The sequence below is a fragment of the Nilaparvata lugens genome, chromosome 6 (genome assembly GCF_014356525.2).
Source record: "Nilaparvata lugens isolate BPH chromosome 6, ASM1435652v1, whole genome shotgun sequence".
Classification (NCBI taxonomy): Eukaryota; Metazoa; Arthropoda; class Insecta; order Hemiptera; family Delphacidae; genus Nilaparvata; species Nilaparvata lugens.
Window position 1 is genome coordinate 15,587,419 of NC_052509.1, and position 12,151 is coordinate 15,599,569.

The 12,151-nt window shown below is 35.8% G+C and overlaps 1 protein-coding gene across 1 annotated transcript in view; it reads right to left on the reverse strand.

Moving 5' to 3' along the window:
• LOC111059136 (protein scabrous-like) overlaps positions 1-12,151 on the reverse strand; it is a 93,885-nt gene that overhangs the window by 62,386 nt on the left and 19,348 nt on the right. Inside the window, exon 2 of the mRNA XM_039430231.1 lies at positions 3,610-3,856. Within this exon, the coding sequence (XP_039286165.1) occupies positions 3,610-3,856 (247 nt within the window). The remainder of the gene's footprint in view (positions 1-3,609; positions 3,857-12,151) is intronic.

Here is a 12,151-nt window from a genome sequence, read left to right on the forward strand (position 1 = left end):
GTTCTGTTCTCATTCTCTTATGTTCTGCTCTGTTCTGTTCTCATTCTCTGTTCCGTTCTCTTCTCTTCTCATTTCTTTACTTTTCCTGTCATAGAAAGACCATTCAACAACTGTAACGACCCTTGAAAAAAACTAGGAAAATGTTTCAAAAACACTGTGAGCATCAATTTATTTTTATAATTGATTCCTGTTATGTAATATTTTATTTTTCACTTAGAGCTCAGTACCATCCTATTGAGGACTTACATTCCATATTGTTTACAATAAAAAGATTCGATCAAGAAAAATAGAATGGAATTCTGGAATCTATTCTAGGTAGATTGGATTAGATTAACGAAGAATAATGCTGTCGAAACATATCCCAATTAATAGAGCAAAAATCATCATCAGGACCGTGTTATCATGTAATCTTAATAATGTAGTTCAGTTGCGACAATATTACATTTTCAATTATCTCTAATATTGGTATAAAGCCAAGATATCTACATCGCCAGGATGAACAAATTGAATTTCCAACTTCTCTCGCTCTAATACTGTATTAAGTTCCGAATCAATACAACTTCACCAAACTTATCAAGGAGTTTGAATCTCATAAATATGGTATGACCTAATTTAATTTAGCACTGAACGAACCAGCATGTGATAGAAGAAGTAATCATTGCTTTATCTCTAGAACGAAGAAATTCAATTCTCATTTCTTCATTTTTATAAGGTACTGCATCGAATAAAAACCAAAAAATGTATGGTGGGAAGGGTGATATTTCTTTTTTCGAGGAGGTGCCTCACATAGCTTCACTCATGAATGCATAAAATTTCCACGGTAATGCGTTCGATATGAATAGCATACATATTTGAGCCAGCAATATTGTCAGTTATGATGACTCATGCCCCTTCACCTAACGACTGCTATTGGTCATATTTCGCCACAGATGCCAGCCAATGGCAGGCACGTATCGTAATCGAATAAGTATGTTTGGCGTTTTTTGGCCGCTCGCGCGTTCATATAGCAATTTCGCCTCGTAAATTTATTCTGCTGCTAGCTCATAAAACCAGTAAGTTCATTATTTTGTTACGATCGCGAAATATCGGAAGTTCCCTGTACGTGAGAGGGGTGGCAGGATGAAGTTAGGTATCATTGAATCTCTGCTCTCTCTCTCAAACACACACACATTCTCTCCCTCTCTTTCTCTCTAAGTGAAAATCGATTCACCCCCAACCAACCGACCCCCGACCCAAGGCAGGCGTGAGGTCCTTCCTGCAATTTGAAATGCATACATCTCGGTTTAGATTCCAATTTTGTCAGGGTATTTCTCTCTCTTTTTCCCTCTCTCTAGGCCTTTTTTCCAATTCTGCGCCTCTTCCGAAAAGATCAATCTCCACAAGCATTCCCCCTCACTCTCTCTCTCTCTCTCTCTCTCTCTCTCTTCCTCTCACGAACGGTCCCCCGCAATACAGGCTATGATTGCCATCTACAGCTCTCTTTAGTACTATTGCCCTCTATGCCCAGTGTGATTGAAAGCCTGTCAACGCTCTTGTTAACCCCTCCCCCCCTCCTGGTTCCTCACCAGTCTGATGGGAGGGGGTATGAGGGGGTACCACCCCGTATTTAGGACACTAAACGGTTGTCGAATTTATGGGCAAATCGTGAAGATGGCAGCGAATTCAATTCGTCAGTCAAGCGGAACTGCCCCTTTCAAGATTTATTGCATCCGTTTCCAAGTGTTCAACACCTCCATTTATTAAGTTTGAACGACGATCGAGCGACTGCTGAATTTGATTGCAATGGTTATCTAGAATCGAGGCATTGCAAAAGATGTGAAATAGTCTTTTATTAGTCCTGCTACTGAGTGCTTGATTAGTGTAGTAGACTAGGTAGTATGATTGAGTTCTAACTGAAAGTGTAATTAGTCCAGTCAATATATACATAAAAAAGGAGGTGTGCTTGCAATTTATATTGTAGTTCTGATTTTTAAATATATTATTTGGGTACATACGAGAAGTCCAGAACCAATTCCTTCATGCAAAATTTCCTTGTGCTAGATACAGGATGGCCCAAAAACCTCGTATTTTCGGCTCATTCTCCAGTTTTCAGCTATTTCTGCCAAATCTCGTAATCGGAAAGAAAAATTTGCTCCCGCTATTTTTTTAGATTAAATAATTCTGAATAAAATGAGATCATTCGGAACTCTCTAGAGATAGAGCGCTCTCCCTGATCTCAGATTGTAGAGCACAAAAATACGCCCAGAGGGATTTTGAATTATACATCTAAATGTTATCAATCGGAAGATATTGTTGATCAAAAACTGAAATTCATCAAAATTGATTTTTTCTTCAAATTTCACTCATTTTTGAAAAATCATAAATCAGTAGTACTCATTGGAGATAGAGAGTTCCGAATGATCTCATTTTATTCTGAATTTTTTAATCTGAAAAAATAGCGGGGGCAAATTTTTCTTTCCGATTACGAGATTTGGCAGAAATAGCTGAAAACTGGAGAATGAGCCGAAAATACGAGCTTTTTGGGCCATCCTGTATCTTAGCACAAGGAAATTTTGCATGAAGAAATTGGTTCTGGACTTCTCTTATGTACCCAAATAATATATTGAAAAATCAGAACTACAATATAGATTGCATGCACCAATGTATATAGTGACTGGACTAAATTATCATGTAAAATATTCAACTTGGCTCTAAAATCTGTATTCAAATTCAAATTCTCCATTTTCTGCTTAAATGCAATAACAAAAAATGTCTGTATATCGCAGTCGTCATAAATACAAATATATACACATAGGTAACCTGCTTTTTTTTCAATTTTAACATAATAAAAGGTCAGAAAAAGTCAGCCAGGCAAGAACTCATTCAACGAGTAAAACTCTTCTACAAAAAACTCTTCTTGAACAAAGCAAATTCAATGAATTTGTGAATGCAATAAGCTGGTTTTTCCCAGTAGTTGAGCATGAAGATATTTTCATTATTGAATGAACTGTTTGGTAAATGAATAGTTTCACAGTAACTGAATAGTTCACTGCAGTCATACTTGGAGTATACTTGATTCTGAAAACTAGGGTACAATTTTTCATAAAATGCAGTCTGAAGCTTAAGTATAAACTCAACAGGCAAGTTGGTGTGGAATGTAAGAAATCTTCTATAGATGTCTGTTTCCAGTCCTAAAGATGAAGTTTATTTCAGAGTCTAGGTTCTCTGGAAAATTCAACTATGGGATCGAATTTGTCTCGAAATCTATGTATTTTTTGTGTAGTTGAGAAGTTGATATCATCGTAATTATTCATATTAAATGGAAAAACTAAGAAATTGTCAAAAAACCACAGATTTTATTGATAGTTACAGACTTGGATGAAATGTGTTTTTTTGACGATTTCTTAGTATTTTCATTTAATATTTATATGTCTGGATATTTTATCAAGTTACATTATGAAGTATCTATCTATGTAAGAATCATTTTTATATATTATTCGTGTGTGACATGAATTATTCAGAAATGAATTATAAGAAGATATAACAATTGAGGAATGAATAAATTGAAAAAATTGAAATTATTACTGAAAATTGTCAATAGTTTTTTTCAAATTTTCCAAAAAAACTCACCTTAGACGCTCGCATCTTAGCCTCGACATTTTTCACTTTGGTCGAAATTTTCGTCTGAAAATTTCTCAAACTGGTAGCATCGCGTTTTAACTCGGTGACTTCGCTACGCGCATGCGCAACCGCCTCCGAAGTGGCGCGTGTTGAATTTTGCAATTCAGCAACTTCGGCTTTGAGCTCGGCCAAGCCGTCCGACAGCCATTGCAGTTTCACGTGGTCGTTACGCTGGGAAGCACCGGCTAGCTCTTTTCTGGAAAAATAATCGAGAATAAAATATTATTAGAGCTCACACAAAATGAGAAGTAGATGGAAATGAGGTCTATTCTAAGTCTGAACAAATACAACAAGTATATCATACCTGTACACCACTCTTCCAATTTCATGTCATCTATTTATTCGTCAATATAATTACAAACAAGATATAGTGACTTTTGTCTGATACTAAATTAACACATCTCTTGGACATCCCCTTTTATCAATTTCATAAGGGCCATATACAAAATGCATCATTTCTGTTCAACTCTAATCTACGATTACTGTAAGGTGAAGTTGCATCTATTATAATGCGATTCATTCCGGGTTCAAACCAACAGTTGATTTATCTCCGTTTAAACCGATATGGAGTTTATGAACCTGGGAGACTGAATTTATTATACAATAATAATACTGAGGGTGATGCCCACATAAGCTCTTAAGGTGCGTACAGATATACGCGCCGCGAACATGAGCAATTCACTTTTAATCAGTTGAGTATATCTGTATTTTTACAGAAACGGTAAGATACAGATATAAAAAGCTTGGCATCAGCTGATTATAAGTGAATTGCTCATGTTCGCGGCGCGTAAATCTGTACGCACCTCAAGGCTTGGGCGTGGGTAATGAGTGAGAGGGATGATGATGAGAGATGATGGCTACTTTTTAGGTAGTCGGGACCGACGGCTTATCGTCTCTTATATTATAGGTTTACTGGAAATGAGAGAAGACAGAAAATATTCTACAGATAGTAAATAAATGAAAATTTATCATAATCGAGTATATGTGAATGATTTATTCCTTTCCTTCAGAATAACTTCAAAATCAGACGTTGATAGTAAAATTAGTTTGACCCATAATTTGTAATAGAATCTCAGGTAAGGTTCATTAAGTTCATAAGGTTCATTAGGTTACATGCACCAATGATTTTCATCTCAATTAATGATCTTGTTGACAGAAATAGTTCAAGACTTTAATGATTATGGCAAACTTTCTGCACTGAATTTATCAACGATAATGAGCAAATTAAAGTTTCAGTGAACCGATCTAATGCCTTAATTATTATGAATCAAGATTATAAGCAGAACTCTCCAAACTTCTTTTCTAACAGGAAAGAACATCTCAACCCATTCTTCCAATTTGGATAGTTTCGAGAACTTGCATATTTCCATGACACAGATTTTAAAACTCTTTCAAGTGCAGCGGAAACTTCCGATCTGTTCTCAAGTTGAGCACAGGAAAACTTCCGCATTTTTGCGTTGCTTGTTTTCTAGTACGATAGTTCTCGATACTACCGGACAAAATGCAGGAAAAAGCTATACTACGATACGAAACTGAATTCCGTTCTGTCGGATAGGAAAATTTCTGGCGCAAAACTATTCAGAGCGAAAGGGCTATCGAAAAAGAAATAACCGCTGAGTGGAGCCGTTTCCACTGGTTTTTCCAATGGTTTTCCCCCGCACTGTTGCAGTGCTGAAAAGAAAACCGTGGTCGTAGTAATCATAGCCGCTGAATGGAGCTATAAAAAATTGCGCACACAAGGACTCTTCTCTCCCATACATACTTTTTATTCTACTTTTACTTTTCTTGTGCATTTCCTCTTATTTCTTCCGCTACCTCTTATTATACGTCCATCTTCTCCTTCTAGATTTTTACTTTCTCCATCATCTATTCCTTCTATCCAATTTTTCTACCTCAAAATTCATTCCAAATTGTCTTCTTTCAAACTCTTCTCTGACTTATATTCATCACTTTTGTTTCTTCTCCCAACATCACCCTATACTCTATTCCACATGAATTCTGACATTCTGTCTTCCTCATGATGCCAATATACGTCAACATCACGTCTTTCATATTCACCCCCCACTCTTCTTCTTCTCACATATCTTTCCATTTTTCCCTTCTCTCACCATTTCTACATCTCCTTCAGTCGGGTCTTTTACAATCCACCATTTTCTTCTTCTATAGCTCTCTCTTCTCGTCGTTCCACTCTGTCCTCTGTTAAGTGTAAAAGAGGGGCGACTGCGTCCTAACTTCGCCCTCCCAGGTCAAAATAAAGGCAGTCATACAATTAAATTCAATTCAATTCCTCTTCTACTTCGAATCCAGTTATCTTATCATTCCCTTCATCATATTATATACTCTACTCTTTTTTAACCTTTTCTTGCTCTCGTTGATTCCCTATCTTTTCAAATCATATCCTTCCTTTTCTTCTCTTTATTCTTTTGCTCCTCCTCCTCCTCATCCTCCTCCTCCTCTTCCTCCTCCTCCTCCTCCTCCTTCTTCGTATTTTTCTTTTTCTTATTTTTTCTTCTCCTTTTTCTTTTTCTTTTTCTATCTCTTCTTGTTATCCACTTCTTGTCACACAGTACCAACTCACGGGTCCTTCTGTTCTAATCCGTTTTCTTGTTCGTGTTCATCTTGCGTCGGCACTCAACCCCCTCTCACTTTCTCTCTCTCTACTATTCATTGAATGCGACGCAATATTACGGCTGCTTTCAACCACCGATGAGGTTTGAAAATTTCCTCGTTGATGGCAGATTGTAACGATGGGTGGGGGGAGAAGAGCGCAGACGTTCACATTTTGAATGGCGGACCTTTATGGGGTTATTCTTCGAGAATACTTGACTTATCCCTTCTCCCTCGTCCTCCACACCCCGCCATTCATCCACCGCCTCATCCGACAACCATCGAAATCACAGGCTCATGTAGAACATCTCCGGATTCAGATATTGAACGATGTAGAACCGATCATGACACGGATGTACAGATAAAATCGGTAATGCCCGAACCATGAAAGGAAAAGAAAGGAGAAGATTGAGAGGAACAACAAGAAGTGGAAGAAGAAGAAGAAGAAGAAGAAGAAGAAGAAGAAGAAGAAGAACAACAACAACAACAACAACAACAACAACAACAACAACAACAACAACAACAACAACAAGAAAAAGAAAAAGAAGAAGAAAAGGAAGAAGAAGAAAAAACGGGAGGAAGAAGAAGAAGATAAAGAAGAGGAAGAAGAAGAAGAAGAAGAAGAAGAAGAAGAAGAAGAAGAAGAAGAAGAAGAAGAAGAAGAAGAAGAATGAGAAGAAGTTGAGAAGAGGAGGGAATGTGATTGAGAAGGGAGTTGAAAAACGAAGGATTATCTGAGGAGTGGATAAGAGAGAAAGTGACACGAGGGGAGCAAGATGTTGGGTATATAACCAGGTAAGAGAGAGGATGATAGTGAATGAGACTGAAAGGGTGTGGAAAAGATGAGGTTGAGTGGGAGATGAGCCATAAAGTGAAAGAAGAGATAAAGATTTTGGGGATGTGATGAAATAGGAGATTAGCATGATGAGAGGATGGTGGAGAAGGAGATAAAGAAGCGAAGCAGGGGGAGGAGGAGGTGGAGAAGTGGCGGAGGGGAAGTGATTAAGGAGATGAAGATGAGGAGGAAAAATATTAGAAGGAGAAGTAGAAGGTGGAGGAGGAGGAGGATGTAAAAAAAGGGAGAGGACGGAGGAAAAAGGGATGACGATGATGAGGAGATTAAATGATGTAGTAGAGAAGGCAGAGAGAACCCCCTCTGGTTGGAGGAGGGGGAAGGGGTTAGGTGGAGAAGGATGAGGTGGAGCCAGAGGAAAAGATGGAAAAGGAGAACGACAACTTGACGAAGCATATAATGAACAAGATTAAGAATGAAGCAGGAGAAAGAGAACAAGAGTAATCTGTGATAAGCTCTAAATAGTGTGTTTTGTCTTTTCGGTCTCAAAATTTAATCGTTTTTTCAAAGGTTGGAATTTCAAGTTACAACTATTTGTAATTAATTTAATTTAAAACATTTTTTAATTTAAAAATGATTAGTGTATGATGAATTATGTGTTTTGAATTGTAAATTGAAGAATGTTGAAGAGATACATAACCTAACTACATTTGGACTGATGTATAAATTAGAATTGGAACCGCTTTGGGCTTATAAGCCTGTGGTACTTCTCCGTAAGTTGTGTAATTCTGAATAATTGAATAAATAAATAAACAAGAAGATAAGAGATGAGATAAAAGAGTAAGGTATGAAGAAGGAATAGAACAATTGGTGGTGAAACAAGGAAAACAATGAACAGAAGAAAAAACTCGTAGTCAATAATGTTGAGAGAATACGGCTTGTGTTGACAGAATAAAAGGCAACGCCAGATAAAATCTCAGTGCAATAAGAATGGACAATAAAGCACTTGTGGACTGCTGAATCCCATTTGAATGGACGCCTCTTCTTCCAACTCTGTGATTGTTGCCCAATATGTGGCTGAACGGCGGGCGGCGGGCGGCCCCGATACTGCAGGCTAATCAAATCAATCCATGCGCACAATTCTCTGCACGTCCGGCTCATTTTTATGGGGTTAGTTTGGGTTGAGCGCAAAATTTCGTTCATTTTCTTCCGCCAGGCGGGATTGAATTACTGCGGTTTGCCCGATCTAGAAATGATTTGAAATGAATGAAACAAAGCCCATGGTTTTTTATATTTGTAAAATTTTATTGTGTTTTATTTGTTTCGTAATTCTTTGTAATTTTGTTTTGTCTTGTTTTGTGTGTTTTTAATAAATTGAATTGAAATTGAAATTTGAATTGGAATGATTTGTTTAGTTGAGGTGGCCGATCAATTCAATTCTTGTTTGTCTGATCCATCCCTTTACTACTATGTATAATAATTTCATATTTGTGTGCACCATTTTGTACCTATTACTTTCACCATCTATCTACGAAGCTGGTGGGTCATATGTTCCATTGATAACAATTCCCTCTATTTCAAGTGTGAAATCCATTTATGTATTCATGATTGATGCCTTTAAGCAGAGAAAACTTATCTTGACTACTAGTAGTTCTATGAACAGTAGACCTCGCGCAGTTATAACGACGTCCCAAACCATAAGCACATCCACACTGATACACTAACTATTTATTTGATCAGATCATGCTTACACAAGATTTAATTATCATATAACGCTTTCCGGAATTTAGCGCGAGAAAACCAGAAGACATCAAGGCGCCCGGACGAGCTGTTATAAGTTCTTTGCATCCTATTTAATAGTGCATAAAAATTGCATTCCATGATGCATGCAATTTATAGTCTACACAGCTGCGGATTTTCCATCAAGTTACATTGAGATATTGAATTGCATGCGTCATAGTCAACTCGACAGTTGATTTATGATGAATAATTCTATAGCCTGATTTTCACTCTAATATTGACGTATGAAGGAGGCTCCTTTTTCCTTTTATATTATTCTTGAAATGCAAATTTCCAAAAAAACCTTGTATATACGTCGACACGCATTTAAAAAGGAACAAACCTGTCAAATTTCATGAAAATCTATTACCGCGTTTCGCCGTAAATGCGCAACATATAAACATAAAATAAAAACATATAAACATTTAAACATTCAAACATTCAAACATTCAAACATTCAAACATTCAAACATTTAAATATTAAACATTAAGAGAAATGCAAACGTCGACTTGAATCTTAGACCTCAGTTCGCTCGGTCAATTAAGAGAAAACAAGTTTGTTTTATTCTATGCTTAAAGCTAGAGTAGCTAATGAATCGATGTATTATTATATTAATGTGTGATGATGAAGAGAGCTTTTTCCTACCCACATCCGCTTGATATAACTCCGCTGTTTAGTACAAAGTTTCTATCCATTGTTGAGCCAGTACTTCACTGAACGCTAGAGTGATGAATTTATGATACTTTACCGAATTCTCTTGAATTCCAACCGTACTCTATGTACATATGGAAATTACTGAGATATTGCACTTATTCATATGCTAATGAATTAATAATGATTATTAAACGAAAACCCAATAATGCTGTAAATCACCCCGAAGACTTCTGCTACTGCGAATCTCTACAAACAGGGTAAACACCTAGATGGAAATATACTATAGTGAGGTCCACGTTATAATGGCAGTGTATGATTGACAATAGTGTTGTTATCCTTGTCTAACATGCAACAAAACAGATAGAACTATCTCTCTCTAGCTTTGCAATGTTGTCAGTTGGCCAGAAATATTTTATTTCACTTTTGACAGTGACTGAACAGAAGTAGACAAACAATACTCAGCTGCCATGTTTTATTTTGATTTATAACAAATTATAAAGTAGAGGAGTCGTATAATTGTTTTAAATGTATTTTTGAATAGATTAAACTATTTTTCGATATTACCGTATGAGAAACACAAATTATACTTAGAATGCAACTTTAAAAGTTAATAACTTTGAGACCATCCTAGACTTCGTCCATGCTTCAGTTTACCGGAATAGGTTAGACCTACACTGGTTCCGGTATAAATAATATTGAAAGGTTATTTCAGAATTATTTCCATTGAAATTATCTTATTATAGATAGGATTTCTATTATTTTTAAAAGAAATTGGAATAGAATACCTAGCGAATAACTTAATTGCTGTTGTTTTGAAGTTCAGATTGGTTAATCACAGCTATTCAAATTGGCCGCCATTTCATGTTTGTAAGTCTGATTTCAGTTATGGAAGCAAAGTTTAGGATGAAATTATGAAAAAATAGATTTTATTGATAAATTTAATTAATTTGACATGAAATTCATAATTTATCAAGGAATGAAATTAATTCGATCAAATTTAATGGGATGAATTGAATAACAGCTGTGTTCACTCAGTGGCAAAATGGAGTCAATTTGACAACGTTGTTCTCGTATCTTCAGTCACTGCCATTATAACGTGGACCTCACTATACAATAATGTACTCTATGCAGCCTATTGAAGAGCTTCTAGCTCTTCAAATCCTGTAACTGTTGATTGAAAATTGTGTACATTACTTTCAACGTCCTGTATACTAGAACATAATTTGTTGACTTTCAAATCCAGTTTAATAAACAAAAATTAAAAACATATAATACAAGAATTCCACAGTATACAACGATCAAATAATGGAGAAAAATGTGGAACATACTGGAATTGCACTGCCTGAAACCCCAGAATTGGAGTAGAATTCAGTGAAAAACCAACGCTGACAAAGAAAAAAGTTGTTGAAATTTACAGAGATGAAAAAGTTGGGTAATTAGAAACAATGGTTTAGGTTGGACTGTACAGTTGGTGTGGAAATAGAAAAAGATGGGTTAAATACGTAGACCTCTGCTGCAGTGGGGCTTGCTGCAGGTTTTCGCCTCATTTTTTTTTGTAGCGGAAGAGAAATGCCCGACGAAAAGGTGGTGAAAGAAAAGAGAGATAGGTGGAAACAGTGGAGAAAGAGTGAGAAGAAAGTCCTGCAATGTGAGAATCAGAGAAAGAATTAAATAGGGTGGAACAAGGCGGAAGGAATAGCGTCGACTAATTCTAACGTATTACGTTTATTATACGCTATAGCCTTCTGCGACACTTTATTTACCAACCCGTTTCGACTGCCGTAATAACCCTTTCGGTCCAGGTATGACTTACAACCCACCTTTTTTGGGAACTTTTCGTTTCTGCGTAGGCCAATTTATATTATCTAAAAACAGTCACACACTGCTTTGGAAACTCTATTGAAACGTTTCAAATTGGCCATAACACAATATTTCATTACAAGATCTTTGATTTTCCATCGTATTCCAATTTGATTTTTCGTGATAATAGTTTATGGAAAATCATCATCTCATTTGAAAAGATTGTTATGTATGAAATGTTATGTAATTATGGATTTGAAGGTTGAGAGTACATTAGTTTGACAATGGTACAATATTAAAAGAAGTATTGAACAATATTATTCATTGTTCAATATTTAAAAAAGCATTAATAAAAATACTTCACTTACATGGGCTACTTTATTCAAATTAATAAAAACAACATTAAAACTTGTAGTACAGTAACCTTTTATTAAAATTTTTTTAATATTTTAAAGACTAGTTCCGATAATTGGTCATTTTCAAGTTCAAAAAACAAATCGTTAAAATATTTTAAAGTTTTTAATAAAAGGTTACTACAAGTTTTTATATTGTTTTATTAATGAGCATTATTGTATTTTCTTGGTCAACTTTTAACAATCCCTTCCAAACTCTTTTCCTTTGAAATTTGAATAGTCTAAAAAATAAATTTGTGAGTAATTTTAACTATTCTCAGATTTAGCTCTCTCCCAACCTATCTTCCCTTCTTGGAGTGGAGTTTTCTCAAAACAATGACTTTTGATTTGTTTTAACGTATCTCGTCTTCTTTCAAAAGAAATATCGTTTGGAGGAAAATTTGTAGAACACTAGTGTGGAAAATATCCAGTGTAATATTTCATTTTGCCGTACAGAATATTAAA